Source organism: Pleurodeles waltl, chromosome 2_1, assembly GCF_031143425.1.
Source record: "Pleurodeles waltl isolate 20211129_DDA chromosome 2_1, aPleWal1.hap1.20221129, whole genome shotgun sequence".
In the NCBI taxonomy this organism is placed as follows: Eukaryota; Metazoa; Chordata; class Amphibia; order Caudata; family Salamandridae; genus Pleurodeles; species Pleurodeles waltl.
Genome location: NC_090438.1, coordinates 47,299,653 through 47,320,756, shown reverse-complemented (window position 1 = coordinate 47,320,756; position 21,104 = coordinate 47,299,653). Strand labels below are relative to the sequence as shown.

At 50.5% G+C, this 21,104-nt stretch overlaps 1 protein-coding gene across 2 annotated transcripts in view; it reads right to left on the bottom strand.

Moving 5' to 3' along the window:
- Positions 1 to 21,104, bottom strand: part of PDZD11 (PDZ domain containing 11) — a 93,299-nt gene that overhangs the window by 46,235 nt on the left and 25,960 nt on the right. Inside the window, exons 3-4 of one of the 2 annotated variants that reach the window (XM_069209722.1) lie at positions 19,089 to 19,172; positions 12,058 to 12,114 (exon numbers count right to left, since the gene is read on the bottom strand). In XM_069209722.1, coding sequence (XP_069065823.1) covers positions 12,058 to 12,114; positions 19,089 to 19,172 — 141 coding nt within the window. The remainder of the gene's footprint in view (positions 1 to 12,057; positions 12,115 to 19,088; positions 19,173 to 21,104) is intronic. The other variant, XM_069209730.1, reaches the window with a different exon arrangement.

Sequence of the window (21,104 nt, the reverse complement as noted above, 5' to 3'; positions counted from 1 at the left end):
GGTGGTGGCAGGTCTTGTGACTAGACTAGCTGTGCTAGACAGAGGTGGTGGCAGGTCTTGTGACCAGGCTAGCTGGTGCGAGAGGTAGGTGGTGGCAACTCTTGTTACCAGGCTAGCAGGTGCCAGAGGTAGGTGGTGGCAGGTCTTGGTACCAGGCTAGCTGTGCTAGAGGGAGGTGGGGGCAGGTCTTGTTACCAGGCTAGCTGGTGCTAGAGGGAGGTGGTGGCAGCTCTTGTTACCAGGCTAGCTGGTGCTAGAGGGAGGTGGTGGCAGCTCTAGTTACCAGGCTAGCTGTGCTAGAGGGAGGTGGTGGCAGGTCTTGTTACCAGGCTAGCTGGTGCAAGAGGTAGGTGGTGGCAGGTCTTGTTACCAGGCTAGCTGTGCTAGAGAGAGGTGGTGGCAGGTCTTGTTACCAGGCTAGCTGGTGCGAGAGGTAGGTGGTGGCAGGTCCTGTGACCAGACTAGCTGGTGCTAGATGTAGGTGGTGGCAGGTCTTGTTACCAGGATAGCTGGTGCGAGAGGTAGGTGGTGGCAGGTATTGTTACCAGGCTAACTGGTACTTGAGGGAGGTGGTGGTAGGTCTTGTTACCAGGCTAGCTGGTGCTAGAGGGAGGTGGAGGCAGGTCTTGTTACCAGACTAGCTGGTGCTAGAGGGAGGTGGTGGCAGCTCTGGTTACCATACAAGCTTGTGCTAGAGTGAGGTGATGGCAGTTCTTGTTACCAGACTACCTGGTGCCAGAGGTAGGTGGTGGCAGGTCTTGTGACTAGACTAGCTGTGCTAGACAGAGGTGGTGGCAGGTCTTGTTACCAGGCTAGCTGTGCTAGAGGGAGGTGGTGGCAGGTCTTGTTACCAGGCTAGCTGGTGCAAGAGGTAGGTGGTGGCAGGTCTTGTTACCAGGCTAGCTGTGCTAGAGAGAGGTGGTGGCAGGTCTTGTTACCAGACTAGCTGGTGCGAGAGGTAGGTGGTGGCAGGTCCTGTGACCAGACTAGCTGGTGCTAGAGGGAGGTGGTGGCAGGTCTTGTTACCAGGCTAGCTGGTGCTAGAGGGAGGTGGTGGCAGGGGAGGTGGTGGCAGGTCTTGTTACCAGGCTAGCTGGTGCTAGAGGGAGGTGGTGGCAGGTCTTGTTACCAGGCTAGCTGGTGCTAGAGGGAGGTGGTGGCAGGTCTTGTTACCAGGCTAGCTGGTGCAAGAGGTAGGTGGTGGCAGGTCTTGTTATCAGGCTAGCTGGTGCTAGAGGGAGATGTAGGCAGGTCTTGTTACCAGACTAGCTGGTGCTAGAGGTAGGTGGTGGCAGGTCTTGTTACCAGACTAGCTGGTGCTAGAGGTAGGTGGTGGCAGGTCTTGTTACCAGGCTAGCTGGTGCTAGAGGTAGGTGGTGGCAGGTCTTGTTACCAGACTAGCTGTGCTAGAGGTAGGTGGTGGCAGCTCTTGTGTCCAAACTAGCTGGTGCTAGAGGTAGGTGGTGGCAGGTCTTGTTACCAGGCTAGGTGGTGCTAGAGGGAGATGGTGGCAGCTCTTGTGACCAGACTAGCTGGTGCTAGAGGGAGGCGGTGGCAGGTCTTGTTACCAGGCTAGCTGTGCTAGAGGGAGGTGGTGGCAGCTCTTGTTACCAGGCTAGTTGGTACTAGAGGGAGGTGGTGGCAGGTCTTGTGACCAGGCTAGCTGGTGCTAGAAGGAGGTGGTGGCAGGTCTTGTTACCAGGCTAGCTGGTGCTAGAGGGAGGTGGTGGCAGCTCTTGTTACCGGGCTAGCTGGTGCTAGAGGGAGGTGGTGGCAGCTCTTGTGACCAGACTAGCTGGTGCTAGAGGGAGGCGGTGGCAGGTCTTGTTACCAGGCTAACTGGTACTTGAGGGAGGTGGTGGTAGGTCTTGTTACCAGGCTAGCTGTGCTAGAGGGAGGTAGTGGCAGCTCTTGTGACCAGACTAGCTGTGCTAGAGGGAGGTGGAGGCAGGTATTGTTACCAGGCTAGCTGGTGCGAGAGGCAGGTGGAGGCAGGTCTTGTTACCAGTCTAGCTGTGCTAGAGGGAGGTGGTGGCAGATCATGTTCCCAGGCTACCTGGTGCGAGAGGTAGGTGGTGGCAGGTCTTGTTACCAGGCTAGCTGGTGCGAGAGGTAGGTGGTGTCAGGTCTTGTTACCAGACTAGCTGGTGCCAGAGGTAGATGGTGGCAGGTCTTGTTACCAGACTAGCTGGTGCCAGAGGTAGATGGTGGCAGGTCTTGTTACCAGACTAGCTGGTGCCAGAGGTAGGAGGTGGCAGGTCTTGTTACCAGACTTGCTGGTGCCAGAGGTAGGTGGTGGCAGGTCTTGTTACCAGACTAGCTGGTGCTAGAGGTAGGTGGTGGCAGGTCTTGTGACCAGACTAGCTGGTGCGAGAGGGAGGTGGTGGCAGGTCTTGTGACCAGGCTAGCTGGTACTTGAGGGAGGTGGTGGCAGGTCTTGTTGCCAGGCTAGCTGGTGCTAGAGGGAGGTGGTGGCAGGTCTTGTTACCAGGCTAGCTGTGCTAGAGGGAGGTGGTGGCAGCTCTTGTGGCCAGACTAGCTGGTGCTAGAGGGAGGTGGTGGCAGCTCTTGTGGCCAGACTAGCTGGTGCTAGAGTGAGGTGGTGGCAGCTCTTGTGGCCAGACTAGCTGGTGCTAGAGTGAGGTGGTGGCAGGTCTTGTGACCAGGCTAGCTGGTGCTAGAGGGAGGTGGTGGCAGGTCTTGTGACCAGGCTAGCTGGTGCTAGAGGGAGGTGGTGGCAGGTCTTGTGACCAGGCTAGCTGGTGCTAGAGGGAGGTGGTGGCAGGTCTTGTGACCAGGCTAGCTGGTGCTAGAGGGAGGTGGTGGCAGGTCTTGTTACCAGGCTAGCTGGTGCTAGAGGGAGGTGGTGGCAGGTCTTGTGACCAGGCTAGCTGGTGCTAGAGGGAGGTGGTGGCAGGTCCTGTGACCAGACTAGCTGGTGCTAGATGTAGGTGGTGGCAGGTCTTGTTACCAGGCTAGCTGGTGCGAGAGGTAGGTGGTGGCAGGTATTGTTACCAGGCTAACTGGTACTTGAGGGAGGTGGTGGTAGGTCTTGTTACCAGGCTAGCTGGTGCTAGAGGGAGGTGGAGGCAGGTCTTGTTACCAGACTAGCTGGTGCTAGAGGGAGGTGGTGGCAGCTCTGGTTACCATACAAGCTTGTGCTAGAGGGAGGTGATGGCAGTTCTTGTTACCAGACTACCTGGTGCCAGAGGTAGGCGGTGGCAGGTCTTGTGACTAGACTAGCTGTGCTAAACAGAGGTGGTGGCAGGTCTTGTGACCAGGCTAGCTGGTGCGAGAGGTAGGTGGTGGCAGCTCTTGTTACCATGCTAGCTGTGCTAGTGGGAGGTGGTGGCAAGTCTTGTTACCAGGCTAGCAGGTCCAGAGGTAGGTGGTGGCAGGTCTTGTTACCAGGCTAGCTGTGCTAGAGGGAGGTGGTGGCAGGTCTTGTTACCAGGCTAGCTGGTGCTAGAGGGAGGTGGTGGCAGGTCTTGTTACCAGGCTAGCTGTTGCTAGAGGGAGGTGGTGGCAGGTCCTGTGACCAGGCTAGCTGGTGCTAGAGGGAGGTGGTGGCAGGTCTTGTTACCAGGCTAGCTGGTGCTAGAGGGAGGTGGTGGCAGGTCTTGTTACCAGGCTAGCTGTTGCTAGAGGGAGGTGGTGGCAGGTCTTGTTACCAGGCTAGCTGGTGCTAGAGGGAGGTGGTGGCAGCTCTTGTTACCAGGCTAGCTGTGCTAGAGGGAGGTGGTGGCAGGTCTTGTTACCAGGCTAGCTGGTGCAAGAGGTAGGTGGTGGCAGGTCTTGTTACCAGGCTAGCTGTGCTAGAGAGAGGTGGTGGCAGGTCTTGTTACCAGACTAGCTGGTGCGAGAGGTAGGTGGTGGCAGGTCCTGTGACCAGGCTAGCTGGTGCGAGAGGTAGGTGGTGGCAGGTATTGTTACCAGGCTAGCTGGTACTTGAGGGAGGTGGTGGGAGGTCTTGTTACCAGGCTAGCTGGTGCTAGAGGTAGGTGGTGGCAGGTCTTGTTACCAGACTAGCTGTGCTAGAGGTAGGTGGTGGCAGGTCTTGTTACCAGACTAGCTGTGCTAGAGGTAGGTGGTGGGAGGTCTTGTTACCAGGCTAGCTGGTGCTAGAGGGAGATGTAGGCAGGTCTTGTTACCAGACTAGCTGGTGCTAGAGGTAGGTGGTGGCAGGTCTTGTTACCAGGCTAGCTGGTGCTAGAGGTAGGTGGTGGCAGGTCTTGTTACCAGGCTAGCTGGTGCTAGAGGTAGGTGGTGGCAGGTCTTGTTACCAGACTAGCTGTGCTAGAGGTAGGTGGTGGCAGCTCTTGTGTCCAAACTAGCTGGTGCTAGAGGTAGGTGGTGGCAGCTCTTGTTACCAGGCTAGTTGGTACTAGTGGGAGGTGGTGGCAGGTCTTGTGACCAGGCTAGCTGTGCTAGTGGGAGGTGGTGGCAAGTCTTGTTACCAGGCAAGCTGTGCTAGAGGGAGGTGGTGGCAAGTCTTGTTACCAGGCTAGCTGGTACTAGAGGTGGGTGGTGGCAGGTCTTGTGACCAGGCTAGCTGGTGCTAGAGGGAGGTGGTGGCAGGTCTTGTTACCAGGCTAGCTGGTGCTAGAGGGAGGTGGTGGCAGGTCTTGTTACCAAGCTAGCTGGTGCTAGAGGGAGGTGGTGGCAGGTCTTGTTACCAGGCTAGCTGGTGCTAGAGGGAGGTGGTGGCAGCTCTTGTTACCAGGCTAGCTGTGCTAGAGGGAGGTGGTGGCAGGTCTTGTTACCAGGCTAGCTGTGCTAGAGAGAGGTGGTGGCAGGTCTTGTTACCAGACTAGCTGGTGCGAGAGGTAGGTGGTGGCAGGTCCTGTGACCAGACTAGCTGGTGCTAGATGTAGGTGGTGGCACGTCTTGTTACCAGGCTAACTGGTACTTGAGGGAGGTGGTGGGAGGTCTTGTTACCAGGCTAGCTGGTGCTAGAGGGCGATGTAGGCAGGTCTTGTTACCAGACTAGCTGGTGCTAGAGGTAGGTGGTGGCAGGTCTTGTTACCAGGCTAGCTGGTGCTAGAGGTAGGTGGTGGCAGGTCTTGTTACCAGACTAGCTGTGCTAGAGGTAGGTGGTGGCAGCTCTTGTGTCCAAACTAGCTGGTGCTAGAGGTAGGTGGTGGCAGGTCTTGTGACCAGGCTAGCTGGTGCTAGAGGGAGGTGGTGGCAGGTCTTGTGACCAGGCTAGCTGGTGCTAGAAGGAGGTGGTGGCAGGTCTTGTTACCAGGCTAGCTGGTGCTAGAGGGAGGTGGTGGCAGCTCTTGTTACCAGGCTAGCTGGTGCTAGAGGGAGGTGGTGGCAGCTCTTGTGACCAGACTAGCTGGTGCTAGAGGGAGGCAGTGGCAGGTCTTGTTACCAGGCTAGCTGTGCTAGAGGGAGGTGGTGGCAGCTCTTGTGACCAGACTAGCTGTGCTAGAGGGAGGTGGAGGCAGGTATTGTTACCAGGCTAGCTGGTGCGAGAGGCAGGTGGAGGCAGGTCTTGTTACCAGTCTAGCTGTGCTAGAGGGAGGTGGTGGCAGATCATGTTACCAGGCTACCTGGTGCGAGAGGTAGGTGGTGGCAGGTCTTGTTACCAGGCTAGCTGGTGCGAGAGGTAGGTGGTGTCAGGTCTTGTTACCAGGCTAGCTGGTGCTAGAGGTAGTGGAGGCAGGTCTTGTTACCAGACTAGCTGGTGCCAGAGGTAGATGGTGGCAGGTCTTGTTACCAGACTAGCTGGTGCCAGAGGTAGGAGGTGGCAGGTCTTGTTACCAGACTAGCTGGTGCCAGAGGTAGGTGGTGGCAGGTCTTGTTGTCAGACTAGCTGGTGCTAGAGGGAGGTGGTGGCAGCTCTTGTGGCCAGACTAGCTGGTGCTAGAGTGAGGTGGTGGCAGGTCTTGTGACCAGACTAGCTGGTGCTAGAGGGAGGTGGTGGCAGGTCTTGTGACCAGGCTAGCTGGTGCTAGAGGGAGGTGGTGGCAGGTCTTGTGACCAGGCTAGCTGGTGCTAGAGGGAGGTGGTGGCAGGTCTTGTTACCAGGCTAGCTGGTGCTAGAGGGAGGTGGTGGCAGGTCTTGTGACCAGGCTAGCTGGTGCTAGAGGGAGGTGGTGGCAGGTCTTGTGACCAGGCTAGCTGGTGCTAGAGGGAGGTGGTGGCAGGTCCTGTGACCAGACTAGCTGGTGCTAGATGTAGGTGGTGGCAGGTCTTGTTACCAGGCTAGCTGGTGCGAGAGGTAGGTGGTGGCAGGTATTGTTACCAGGCTAACTGGTACTTGAGGGAGGTGGTGGTAGGTCTTGTTACCAGGCTAGCTGGTGCTAGAGGGAGGTGGAGGCAGGTCTTGTTACCAGACTAGCTGGTGCTAGAGGGAGGTGGTGGCAGGTGTGGTTACCATACAAGCTTGTGCTAGAGGGAGGTGATGGCAGTTCTTGTTACCAGACTACCTGGTGCCAGAGGTAGGCGGTGGCAGGTCTTGTGACTAGACTAGCTGTGCTAAACAGAGGTGGTGGCAGGTCTTGTGACCAGGCTAGCTGGTGCGAGAGGTAGGTGATGGCAGCTCTTGTTACCATGCTAGCTATGCTAGTGGGAGGTGGTGGCAAGTCTTGTTACCAGGCTAGCAGGTGCCAGAGGTAGGTGGTGGCAGGTCTTGTTACCAGGCTAGCTGTGCTAGAGGGAGGTGGTGGCAAGTCTTGTTACCAGGCTAGCTGGTACTAGAGGTGGGTGGTGGCAGGTCTTGTGACCAGGCTAGCTGGTGCTAGAGGGAGGTGGTGGCAGGTCTTGTTACCAGGCTAGCTGGTGCTAGAGGGAGGTGGTGGCAGGTCTTGTTACCAGGCTAGCTGTTGCTAGAGGGAGGTGGTGGCAGGTCTTGTTACCAGGCTAGCTGGTGCTAGAGGGAGGTGGTGGCAGCTCTTGTTACCAGGCTAGCTGTGCTAGAGGGAGGTGGTGGCAGGTCTTGTTACCAGGCTAGCTGGTGCAAGAGGTAGGTGGTGGCAGGTCTTGTTACCAGGCTAGCTGTGCTAGAGAGAGGTGGTGGCAGGTCTTGTTACCAGACTAGCTGGTGCGAGAGGTAGGTGGTGGCAGGTCCTGTGACCAGGCTAGCTGGTGCGAGAGGAAGGTGGTGGCAGGTATTGTTACCAGGCTAACTGGTACTTGAGGGAGGTGGTGGGAGGTCTTGTTACCAGGCTAGCTGGTGCTAGAGGTAGGTGGTGGCAGGTCTTGTTACCAGACTAGCTGTGCTAGAGGTAGGTGGTGGCAGGTCTTGTTACCAGGCTAGCTGGTGCTAGAGGGAGATGTAGGCAGGTCTTGTTACCAGACTAGCTGGTGCTAGAGGTAGGTGGTGGCAGGTCTTGTTACCAGACTAGCTGTGCTAGAGGTAGGTGGTGGGAGGTCTTGTTACCAGGCTAGCTGGTGCTAGAGGGAGATGTAGCCAGGTCTTGTTACCAGACTAGCTGGTGCTAGAGGTAGGTGGTGGCAGGTCTTGTTACCAGGCTAGCTGGTGCTAGAGGTAGGTGGTGGCAGGTCTTGTTACCAGACTAGCTGTGCTAGAGGTAGGTGGTGGCAGCTCTTGTGTCCAAACTAGCTGGTGCTAGAGGTAGGTGGTGGCAGCTCTTGTTACCAGGCTAGTTGGTACTAGAGGGAGGTGGTGGCAGGTCTTGTGACCAGGCTAGCTGTGCTAGTGGGAGGTGGTGGCAAGTCTTGTTACCAGGCTAGCAGGTGCCAGAGGTAGGTGGTGGCAGGTCTTGTTACCAGGCAAGCTGTGCTAGAGGGAGGTGGTGGCAAGTCTTGTTACCAGGCTAGCTGGTACTAGAGGTGGGTGGTGGCAGGTCTTGTGACCAGGCTAGCTGGTGCTAGAGGGAGGTGGTGGCAGGTCTTGTTACCAGGCTAGCTGGTGCTAGAGGGAGGTGGTGGCAGGTCTTGTTACCAGGCTAGCTGGTGCTAGAGGGAGGTGGTGGCAGGTCTTGTTACCAGGCTAGCTGGTGCTAGAGGGAGGTGGTGGCAGGTCTTGTTACCAGGCTAGCTGGTGCTAGAGGGAGGTGGTGGCAGCTCTTGTTACCAGGCTAGCTGTGCTAGAGGGAGGTGGTGGCAGGTCTTGTTACCAGGCTAGCTGTGCTAGAGAGAGGTGGTGGTAGGTCTTGTTACCAGACTAGCTGGTGCGAGAGGTAGGTGGTGGCAGGTCCTGTGACCAGACTAGCTGGTGCTAGATGTAGGTGGTGGCAGGTCTTGTTACCAGGCTAGCTGGTGCGAGAGGTAGGTGGTGGCAGGTATTGTTACCAGGCTAACTGGTACTTGAGGGAGGTGGTGGGAGGTCTTGTTACCAGGCTAGCTGGTGCTAGAGGGAGATGTAGGCAGGTCTTGTTACCAGACTAGCTGGTGCTAGAGGTAGGTGGTGGCAGGTCTTGTTACCAGGCTAGCTGGTGCTAGAGGTAGGTGGTGGCAGGTCTTGTTACCAGACTAGCTGTGCTAGAGGTAGGTGGTGGCAGCTCTTGTGTCCAAACTAGCTGGTGCTAGAGGTAGGTGGTGGCAGGTCTTGTTACCAGGCTAGTTGGTACTAGAGGGAGGTGGTGGCAGGTCTTGTGACCAGGCTAGCTGTTGCTAGAGGGAGGTGGTGGCAGGTCTTGTTACCAGGCTAGCTGGTGCTAGAGATAGGTGGTGGCAGGTCTTGTTACCAGGCTAGCTGGTGCTAGAGGGAGATGGTGGCAGCTCTTGTGACCAGACTAGCTGGTGCTAGAGGGAGGCGGTGGCGGGTCTTGTTACCAGGCTAGCTGTGCTAGAGGGAGGTGGTGGCAGCTCTTGTGACCAGACTAGCTGTGCTAGAGGGAGGTGGTGGCAGCTCTTGTTACCAGGCTAGTTGGTACTAGAGGGAGGTGGTGGCAGGTCTTGTGACCAGGCTAGCTGGTGCTAGAAGGAGGTGGTGGCAGGTCTTGTTACCAGGCTAGCTGGTGCTAGAGATAGGTGGTGGCAGGTCTTGTTACCAGGCTAGCTGGTGCTAGAGGGAGATGGTGGCACCTCTTGTGACCAGACTAGCTGGTGCTAGAGGGAGGTGGTGGCAGCTCTTGTGATCAGACTAGCTGTGCTAGAGGGAGGTGGTGGCAGGTCTTGTGACCAGGCTAGCTGGTGCTAGAAGGAGGTGGTGGCAGGTCTTGTTACCAGGCTAGCTGGTGCTAGAGATAGGTGGTGGCAGGTCTTGTTACCAGGCTAGCTGGTGCTAGAGGGAGGTGGTGGCAGGTCTTGTGACCAGGCTAGCTGGTGCTAGAGGGAGGTGGTGGCAGGTCTTGTGACCAGGCTAGCTGGTGCTAGAGGGAGGTGGTGGCCGGTCTTGTGACCAAACTAGCTGTGCTAGAGGTAGGTGGTGGCAGGTCTTGTTACCAGGCTAGCTGGTGCTAGAGGTAGGTTGAGGCAGGTCTTGTTACCAGGCTAGCTGTGCTAGAGGTAGGTGGAGGCAGGTCTTGTTACCAGGCTAGCTGGTGCTAGAGGGAGGTGGTGGCAGCTCTTGTGACCAGACTATCTGGTGCTAGAGGGAGGCGGTGTCAGTTCTTGTTACCAGGCTAGCTGTGCTAGAGGGAGGTGGTGGCAGCACTTGTGACCAGACTAGCTGTGCTAGATGGAGGTGGTGGCAGCTCTTGTGACCAGACTAGCTGTGCTAGAGGGAGGTGGAGGCAGGTATTGTTACCAGGCTAGCTGGTGCGAGAGGTAGGTGGTGGCAGGTTTTGTTACCAGGCTAGCTGTGCTAAAGGGAGGTGGTGGCAGATCATGTTACCAGGCTAGCTGGTGCGAGAGGTAGGTGGTGGCAGGTCTTGTTACCAGGCTAGCTGGTGTGAGAGGTAGGTGGTGGCAGGTCTTGTTACCAGACTAGCTGGTGCTAGAGGTAGTGGAGGCAGGTCTTGTTACCAGACTAGCTGGTGCCAGAGGTAGATGGTGGCAGGTCTTGTTACCAGACTAGCTGGTGCCAGAGGTAGGTGGTGGCAGGTCTTATTACCAGGCTAGCTGGTGCGAGAGGTAGGTGGTGGCAGGTCTTGTTACCAAGCTAGCTGGTGCTAGAGGGAGGTGGTGGCAGCTCTTGTGACCAGACTAGCTGGTGCGAGAGGTAGGTGGTGGCAGGTCTTGTGACCAGGCTAGCTGGTACTTGAGGGAGGTGGTGGCAGGTCTTGTTACCAGGCTAGCTGGTGCTAGAGGGAGGTGGTGGCAGGTCTTGTTACCAGGCTAGCTGGTGCTAGAGGGAGGTGGTGGCAGGTCTTGTGGCCAGACTAGCTGGTGCTAGAGGTAGGCTGTGGCAGGTCTTGTTACCAGGCTAGCTGGTGCGAGAGGTAGGTGGTGGCAGGTCTTGTTACCAAGCTAGCTGGTGCTAGAGGGAGGTGGTGGCAGCTCTTGTGACCAGACTAGCTGGTGCGAGAGGTAGGTGGTGGCAGGTCTTGTGACCAGGCTAGCTGGTACTTGAGGGAGGTGGTGGCAGGTCTTGTTACCAGGCTAGCTGGTGCTAGAGGGAGGTGGAGGCAGGTCTTGTTACCAGGCTAGCTGGTGGTAGAGCTAGTTGGTGGCAGGTCTTGTTACCAGGCTAGCTGGTGCTAGAGGGAGGTGGTGGCAGGTCTTGTTACCAGAGTAGCTGGTGCCAGAGGTAGATGGTGGCAGGTCTTGTTACCAGACTAGCTGGTGCCAGAGGTAGATGGTGGCAGGTCTTGTTACCAGACTAGCTGGTGCCAGAAGTAGGTGGTGGCAGGTCTTGTTACCAGACTAGCTGGTGCTAGAGGGAGGTGGTGGCAGGTCTTGTTACCAGGCTAGCTGGTGCTAGAGGGAGGTGGTGGCAGCTCTTGTTACCAGGCTAGCTGGTGCGAGAGGTAGGTGGTGGCATGTCTTGTGACCAGGCTAGCTGGTGCGAGAGGTAGGTGGTGGCAGGTCTTGTTACCAGGCTAGATGTGCTAGAGGGAGGTGGTGGCAGGTCTTGTTACCAGGCTAGCTGGTGCTAGAGGGAGGTTGTGGCAGCTCTTGTTACCAGGCTAGCTGGTGCGAGAGGTAGGTGGTGGCATGTCTTGTGACCAGGCTAGCTGGTGCGAGAGGTAGGTGGTGTCAGGTCTTGTTACCAAGCTAGCTGGTGCGAGAGGTAGGTGGTGGCAGGTCTTGTGACCAGGATAGGTGGTGCTAGAGGGAGGTGGTGGCAGCTCTTGTGACCAGACTAGCTGGTGCGAGAGGTAGGTGGTAGGTTGTGTTCCCAGGCTAGCTGGTGCGAGAGGTAGGTGGTGGCAGGTCTTGTTACCAGGCTAGCTGTGCTAGAGGGAGGTGGTGGCAGGTCTTGTTACCAGGCTAGCTGGTGCTAGAGGGAGGTGGTGGCAGCTCTTGTGACCAGGATAGCTGGTGCTAGAGGGAGGTGTTGGCAGGTCTTGTGACCAGGATAGCTGGTGCTAGAGGGAGGTGGTGGCAGCTCCTGACCCAGACTAGCTGGTGCGAGAGGTAGGTGGTGGCAGGTCTTGTTACCAGGCTAGCTGGTGCTAGAGGTAGGTGGTGGCAGGTCTTGTTATCAGGCTAGCTGTGCTAGAGGGAGGTGGTGGCAGGTCTTGTTACCAGGCTAGCTGGTGCGAGAGGGAGGTGGTGGCAGCTCTTTTTACCAGGCTAGCTGTGCTAGAGGGAGGTGGAGGCAGCTCTTGTTACCAGACAGGCTGGTACTAGAGGTAGGTGGAGGCAGGTCTTGTTACCAGGCTAGCTGGTGCGAGAGGGAGGTGGTGGCAGGTCTTGTTACCAGGTTATCTGGTGCTAGAGGGAGGTGGTGTCAGCTCTTTTTACCAGGCTAGCTGGTGCCAGAGGTAGGTGGTGGCAGGTCTTGTTACCAGGCTAGCTGGTGCCAGAGGTAGGTGGTGTCAGGTCTTGTTACCAGGCTAGCTGTGCTAGAGGGAGGTGGTGGCAGCTCTTGTTACCAGGCTAGCTGTGCTTGAGGGAGTTGGAGGCAGCTCTTGTTACCAGACAGGCTGGTGCTAGAGGGAGGTGGAGGCGGTAATGAAAGGCACCATGTTATTCAGTTCATCAAGAGACAGAAGGATGCTGCGGAAGGCTGCAGGTACCCCAGAGCAGACTAACCTTGGAGATGAAGATGCCCAGCTGAGATGCCTTCCCGCCTCGGATGTTAAATCCCAGCTGGAAAAGAAAAACAAGAAATTGATTATTCCCAGATTCCCATGAATGTGGATACCAGGCAATACCTCAATGTTTATCTATTTAGCAGGAATAACACCTAAAACAGAAATGCTTTAGAAGAGGACAGCAGCAAACTTTGTAACGAGAACGTGTAGTTAACAGAAGGATAAAAGTTTGAAATGATCAAAGACATAGCTATGTTTATTTTAGGGTAATCTGCTTGAAAAGCATAGAAATGTTTATTGAAAGTTGTATGTGAAAGGCAACACTATGCTGTTTGCTTGTCTGCAGTAAAAAGAAGCAAACACTCCTTAATTATGTATTTAAGAATGCAAGATTTTAGAAAAACACCATCGTGAAACAAACACATTCTGTCTTGAAAATGGAAAGAGTTGAAGCCGCTCTCTTCAAAGTGCAGCAAGGAAACGGGAAGTGATTTTAATTAGACTGTGTAGGTTTTGTTTACCTTTCATGAATACATCGATATTAAAACTGAAAGTGGCCAGGGCCAGTGGAAATTGTGCAGGTCTGTGGTGGTGATGTTTCCAGGACAATTATCAATTTTCCACAAGTGCTACATAATTTGCAGGTTTCTACAAAAAAATCAGTTACTATATCAAATGGCTCAAAATAATACTACGAATACATTGAAGAATAATTTGCCTTTCTTGCTGCATAATTTCGATACGTTAGCACATCATTTGAACTTTATTGCATACTCCTGGTGAGTGGCTTCAACAGCAGTAAAGTTCTGCAGAGAGGTTTGGGCCGTCATCCGGAAGAAAACCATATTTCACAGAGACCTGTGAAATATTGTTCATACATCACGGAAACCAGTGTAATATGGGCGTCTATACTATTGCATGTCGTGCAATTAAAGCACACAAACTTGTACATCTCTCTCCCTCTCAAGGAACTATAACTTGTACCCTAGGGTAACTTGAGCGCCATGCACAGTTTTCTCATCAATAATTTTACAGCAAATGTTGCACTGTTATTATCAATGATGGCATGAGTGATATGTGGGGTAATTAGCAGTGCATGACATGTTATAGTTTTCTTAGGAGACAAGTTATATTTTCTTGATATAACTAGCTATAACTACTGAATTTCTATGGTTCTGTGTGTGTAAATTGTGAACCTAACTAACTCCAGGCCCTGCAGCCAACCCCCACATGCAGCAAATACCACACCGTGCATGGTCGAAGGCCAGGCCCCGGGGCCAACCCCCCAAAGGCAGCCAACCCGGAATGGGGGCACGAATCCCCCTCTCGGGGCTGGTTTCAGGTCTGTTGGATCTGAAAAGGATTCGGTCCCTAGATATACATATACATCTTTTTTCCTTTAATAACTCCATAACTACTGAACCGATTTACACCAAATATATATGAAGAAAAGGTGAGAAATTAGGAAAGGTGAACAAAAAACTTGAGTGTCAGTGAATATAGATGGAGAAGCCAAAAGAACAAAAAACCCAGTATGTCACCAAGGTTTGTGGTGTCAACAAACTGCTGCACCCAGCAGATTTTGCTTGGGCCCTGGGTAGTCCTTGTATACAAAGGTACGGTCTGGAGAAGGAAATATGAAGGAGTTCCATGAACCACTTCCAGGATATCTGAAAAGGACCCACAACAGGAAGTGTCTAACCGCCCAGAGACAACAAGTGTAATTTTCTAGGTTCATCTTACTCTTTCCGTAGAGCCAGGACTCGTGAGACACCTAGACTGATCTTATTAGATACTTTTATTAAAAGCCAAGTTTGTTCAGAATATATGCTAAATAATGATAGCAAACACCACTTAAAGTGTCAATAGACAACATGAAGAAAGTAAATATTATGAAGAAAGATACATGTTATGTTGGTAATTTTCTTTCTTATGGAGTTTTTGCTACTACAAATAAGCACCTAAAAGGTCTGCCATCTTGGCAGTAGTAATACAGCATCACTTATATGTGTGCCCAGGGCGAGCGTCCTTAGGCTCACATGGCCTCTCTACGCACGTCTCGGACAGTGCTGTCTGATTTGTAGTGTGGTGTTCTGCAGTAGGAATTTGAGATTATGTCCAGCTGTAACACATATATGAATGATATGCCCATTATCATAATATATAAACATGAGCGGCACACTGTTGTATGGTTATGCGCACAATGCAATAAAACAATTAGAATGCTGCAGTCAGCATTCTGAAGTTGGAAGATCTAAGATCTAAGGTGGTGGTACACAGGCAAAATAACAGTGGATCCCGGTCTGGTACCTGGTGATGCCAACTGGTACATCAATGGGCGTGGGGTCCTCATTGTTAGGCGATTCAGACAAGACATTAGAGAGTTAGGGTAAAAACCATTATAGGGATGAGCCAGCGATACTTCGAGCTAGAGGTACCATGGGTTGGTCTTTTGTGGAGCTTGATTGATGTATTTGTCTGAAGGTAGAGCCTGCCACCAGCTTATTCAACCTCTGGATCCAGAATGTGTACTGAAAATGGATAGAACTAATTGCAGACTAAAGAAAACTTCAGATCTTAGAAAAAAAAAAAAATACTAAAAAAAAACAAAAAACAAAAAAACTATGAATCTCAGACAGATCATATTCAGCAACCAGAGACTTGCAGAAGGAGATACGAACAAACAATCCAATGGAGATAACAAGACAGGAGTCACTGTGAACCTTCTGGCTCAAGCATCAACCGGAAAACCAAGGTTGTGACACACCAGGGAGGCCCCTTTCAAATACTCGAGACGTGTGACCTGAGACAGGAAGAAGTAAAAAAATAAGAAGTACTTTTCCTCCACGATGGTTTGGGGGCTCCTGTAATATTTATATTTCCCAGAAGATCTTTCCCCAAAGTAATTTATGCAAGAATTCAGTCCTGTTCAAGGAGAGGATCAGGATTCAAGAAGTTTCATTCCCTTTCCAAATGCCTTAGAAAACTGGAATGGCATTCACTGTCGTGACGCTCCTGACCTGTCCTAGAAGGAGAAAAACCACTGCCCAACAGATGGACAGTCAGAAGCCACAGCTAAACGCCTCACGAGATGGCTTCGGAAAAAGGATTCCAGCTTCGCACAATCTCCCACGTGGGAATCTACTAGCAGATCCAGCAGTACCAGGGAACACAATACTCCGCCAAGCAGTAAGTAAGAGTGGTGGATGAAAGGGCTCAATAACCTGCATTTTTCCTTCCTGTGTTTCTTTTCTTCCCGCACCTGCGACAACGGCAAGACAGGAGAGAGGGGCAGTCATCGGTGTCAAGAGTGACACATCAAGTGGTATAAGGAGCGAAGATAAAAGATTATGCTGCACTGACATTATACAGTTACATATGTTCAAGAGTAGAGGGCATGAAATACTGACTGCTAAGCATTATGGTAAAGTTTCACAGTATGATGAGCAAAACGGTGGGTGGAAAAGATTCAATACTACTATATAGTCAAAGAAAGAACAGATAACACCTAGTGGGGGATAAAGGACCAATATGTTGGCTTTAAAGAGAGTGATAACAGCCATGGACCAACATACAAGAGGGCTGTTAGTGAAGCTGTTATGGCTGTGAACGGTTTGTTTAGAAGAATGTAAACTCCACCATCTCCGAGATTATTACTTGTGGTCTTATGGAGGGAATAGGAGGATGAGTGAGTGAGTGTCAGAGTGATCAGTGATGTTGGCTGTTGGATCAAGAGTTCCCAAGACCAAATCACTGGGTGTTTGTACTGTCATAATCTAGAGGTTTGCATGTGTTTTACTCTGGCAGGGATAGGTTCATTTCTTAGGGATGAATCTGCATTGCTTCTAATCTGGCAGAGTTAGAGATGAATCTGAGAGAACAGTGTGGGCAGAAAGTACGACAGCGTGCAGGGGGTGTAGTGTGAGAACAAGCAGCGCCACGTGTTGCTTTCCTGAGAGTCTGGTGGGAGCGATGTAACGAAAGAGGAGTAGGGAGGATGGTGGCAGCATGATGTCTGTCCGAACTTTTACACAAGGAATTGGTCTCCTCCTCTAAAAAGGCTGTTGTTGTCCCGGGAGAACGCTTAGTAGCTGCACCGGGCCAGTCATGTCTACAGTCACAACTCCATGCATGTGTGTGACTAGGGCACTGTTACTGCAGGCAAGGTGCATGGAAGGTGAAAAAACCTCTGTAAGATGCTTTTCAGGCATCCAGAGACCATGCAGAACACCAGTGGTGGCCACTCCAGTGCTGTCAGGCCACGCTGGTAGCTGCAGGATACCTCCTGCGACTGTGGGGCCACCAATATGGTTTCAGGTCAACCCATGTGGTCTCTCCTCCACCCATCTCACTAACCTCGACCTTGTCAGTGCACTTCAGCCTACAGAACCCACAGGAAATCGGATTTTAAGGCACTCTCGCCCTACTATCCTAGACCCTGATCCGGCAGAGTGTGCAGAACACACCCACTTACAGGGACTGTCACAGACATTTATCTGAAGACCATGCCTCACCTGGGGGCATGCTCAGACTGCTTATCATTTTGAATACAGTTAGAGTCTTACCTATGTGGTGTACCAGAGAGTACTGTTTGTTAAATATTACACATTAGGATTTTGCTATTCCTAAATTAAAAACCTCCGGGACTACAGCATCTGTTACACCTGTGAGACTTCATGTAATGACATCCTCAATCAAATTAAGAACTTTATTTTATTTAATTTTCCTGATATAACAAAACATACACACTTAATAGATTACTCGTTTTCTTTCCCTAGCATTTTAGAAAATAAGACCGGTTCCACTAAACGGGAAAGTACTCACTGTATGAAAACATTTGTGTTGAGTAAGTTCACTCACCTACGCAATCATGGGTGAAACAGTACTAAAGTACAAACATTGGGACTGGACGACACATGAGAAGGAACAGAGCATTCAAACAAGATGCCAGTTGTAAAATCAAAGCCCCTGTTTGAGATGATACATGCTTACAAGTGCAGTCAATCATGGGGGTATAGTTATCAACCTCTGCTTTACTCAGTTTTTACCAATTCACTCTTATGTTTAAAGGCTCCAATAAAACATTTACCCTCTGAAATTGAAACATTTTCTTTCTACGTTCCTCACAAATGCACACCTACTGACAAGGTTTTCATTTTTACTCCTGCTGGGTTTCAAGGTATTCAATTAGAGACAGAGAGTCCAAATACAACACAATGAAACTAATTTTCATCGTAGGCCACACTGAGTCACGCCTGGACGCCCACCGAGTCATTACAGCTGTGATCAATGATTGCCAGCAGCTATGTAAAAAAAAGGTTTTGGTAAAACTGCAAAGCCCGTAGCACTAAGGAATTAATACTAAGGTACATAAAACAATAATATGTCTCCTAATGCTGCATGATTTATCAGTCAAAATTATATATATTTTGGAAATTATAAGTTCTAAAACTACACTTCAATTTTGTTATGGATATGTTAATTTAACAAAGGAAAAGCTTCTTATTTAGTAGGCTGTGCTGCACACAGGAGAGCTACTCAAAGGTAGACGGAGAGCTACCAGTAGCTCATGAGCTACTCGTTGGAGACGCCTTGCCTAGGGTATCTAAATTGGGCCATATTTTGTACAAGACTGCAAAACTGGAACAACTGGATCCAAAATAAAATTAAAATTAAAAAAACAACCACCTCAGTGTAGCCTCACTCACCAGACTCAAGAGTTCTCAGTGTAACCCTACCTCAACACCCCAAGTAACAAAACCAACACAATCACTACTGTCAATCACTCACTCAATCATATTAAGCTTTATTCGGCTTCATTAAAAGCCATACAAGTCCAACAATAAATTACATTCCAAGCCAGTTAAAACAATTCAGCAATATAATTTCAGCAACAATTCAAATATACATAAATTGAAAACACCCATCGTCCATAGGTTTCAGAGTAGTAACTGCCTGCCATATGTAAGTGGCAACTGCACAACAAATAAGTAATGTCCAAAATGCTGGAGAAAAATAAGAACTGACCTACATTGCCTGAAATTCCTTCCTGTTAAAAAAGATAATATATATATATTGCCTTTCTGTGTAGCATATTTGCAAATAAAAAAAATATAAAGTGTTTTGTTCTCAGTAATCACCACAAGGACATTTCATCAGTGGGACAGACCAATTGTTTATCCTATGGAAATTAACAAGTCGATGAACAATGTAACCGCTAAGTCGATGAACAATGTAACCGCTAAACCTAATTAGGACACGACTGTCAACAAACTAAATATTTCCTCTCTATTTACTCCTTAAAAAATCATAATAAATGAGTAACATGGTCTCACAAGCTATTTTTGCAGATCAAATGCATAAGGCTCCTGATCTATGAAATAATATGCCTCGCCCAAAACCCCATCATCTAGACCGGATTAAAAACACAATCTTGATCCCCCACAGAACAAAGATTGTAATGTGAATTTCTCTTTTGCACAAATTCAACCATTTTCTGAGATTAGCAAGCACAAATGGCAGCTCTATCACTGGCAACCCTGATCCCTCACACAAAGGTGGCATGTGAAAGATGAGGACAATATTATGTTCAGGTAAGTAAACTGATTGTTTCAGTCATCCTCCTCGATCAGGATGACAATTATCTCAGTGTTTACTTGAAGGGTGCTTAGCTCACAGTTAATTTCTAAAATTATTACAGCAGGACAGCTGACAATGTGAATTTCAAGACATTCTGAGAGAAACCCACTGCTGTGTTTTTTCATTTGGCACCATAGAGAAGGTGGTACAACTGCTGCAGAAGAAATCTCTAAAATTCATCCAAGTACCACAAGCACGCACTCCCAGGTCATGCTGTTGAGAGAATTTTCTGCCTCACAAATAAAGGATACATTTCACGTTTTGTACAACGCCTTTTGTGACTTATGTCTCGAATGTTTCCTAACTGCTTCTTTAACTACTGCTTTAAATCTAAGGGCCCACGTTTGTGCGAGATTTTTAGTACTGGAAATGACACGCCAGTGGTCTCACCTGAGTTCCTGGGGGCTTCTTCAGCGTGATGGTTCGGGGCAGAAACTGAGTTAGTTCATTGTTATAGTCCGGGTGGTAAATCCTCTAAAACAAGAGACATTATTAGTACAATGTGTGTGCACCCATGCAACATTCTATGCCAGGGAGACGGCCAGTGTAGCCCACAGACATGCTGGACCTGGGGCACATCTAAATAAATATGACACTCCGTGCAACATTCTATGCCAGGGAGACTGTCAGTGTAGCCACAGACATGCTGGACCTGGGGCACATCTAAATAAATATGACACTCCATGCAACATTCTATGCCAGGGAGACGGCCAGTGTAGCCCACAGACATGCTGAACATATGGGGCACATCTAAATAAATATGACACTCCGTGCAACATTCTATGCCAGAGGGACTGCCACTGTAGCCACAGACATGCTGGACCTGGGGCACATCTAAATAAATATGAGACTCCATGCAACATTCTATGCCAGGGAGACTGCCACTGTAGCCACAGACATGCTGGACCTGGGGCACATCTAAATAAATATGACACTCCGTGCAACATTCTATGCCAGAGGGACTGCCACTGTAGCCACAGACATGCTGGACCTGGGGCACATCTAAATAAATATGAGACTCCATGCAACATTCTATGCCAGGGAGACTGCCACTGTAGCCACAGACATGCTGGACCTGGGGCACATCTAAATAAATATGACACTCCATGCAACATTCTATGCCAGGGAGACTGCCAGTGTAGCCACAGACATGCTGGACCTGGGGCACATCTAAATAAATATGACACTCCATGCAACATTCTATGCCAGGGAGACTGCCAGTGTGGCCACAGACATGCTGAACATATGGGGCACATCTAAATAAATATGACACTCCATGCAACATTCTATGCCAGAGGGACTGCCACTGTAGCCACAGACATGCTGGACCTGGGGCACATCTAAATAAATATGAGACTCCATGCAACATTCTATGCCAGGGAGACTGCCACTGTAGCCACAGACATGCTGGACCTGGGGCACATCTAAATAAATATGACACTCCATGCAACATTCTATGCCAGGGAGACTGCCAGTGTGGCCACAGACATGCTGAACATATGGTGCACATCTAAATAAATATGACACTCCATGCAACATTCTATGCCAGGGAGACTGTCAGTGTAGCCACAGACATGCTGGACCTGGGGCACATCTAAATAAATATGACACTCCATGCAACATTCTATGCCAGGGAGACTGCCACTGTGGCCACAGACATGCTGAACATATGGGGCACATCTAAATAAATATGACACTCCATGCAACATTCTATGCCAGGGAGACTGTCAGTGTAGCCACAGACATGCTGGACCTGGGGCACATCTAAATAAATATGACACTCCATGCAACATTCTATGCCAGGGAGACTGCCAGTGTGGCCACAGACATGCTGAACATATGGGGCACATCTAAATAAATATGACACTATAATACTAATTCAAGCTACATACCCTTAAGACATGGCACATCTTATTTTCAGCTAAATTGTTGATGTTACGTTTTATATGACAATGGCAGGCAAACACCAGTGTCTCTCCACTCTCCCAGAGGAGGTGGCACGTGAAAGAGTTGCTAAAACATTCCAATATACCAGTTTTTTTTTTTTTTTTTTAAATTACCCGACATGCTCCCAACGTGCGACATAAACAGAAATGTAAAGATGTAATCATATTTCTAATTTACATATTCGCTCAATATATACATATATATATTTTTTAAAGAAACATTAACCCTGAAAGCACAGCCAAAGCTACGCAGTCCCGAGGATGGCAAGTTAACAAAAGGGTAGAGTTTGTTGTAGAGGGAAAGTTATGTTGTTATTTTTTTTAACAGCGCCTCCTGTGGCAGTTTAGTACTTTATTGATCTGGATTCTCATACTGTATGATTCTGGGATTTAAACGGATTGGTTGTTTATTGTGTGAGGTTAGAAGATTTTTTTCTTAGAAGCTTAGATTACCAACGAT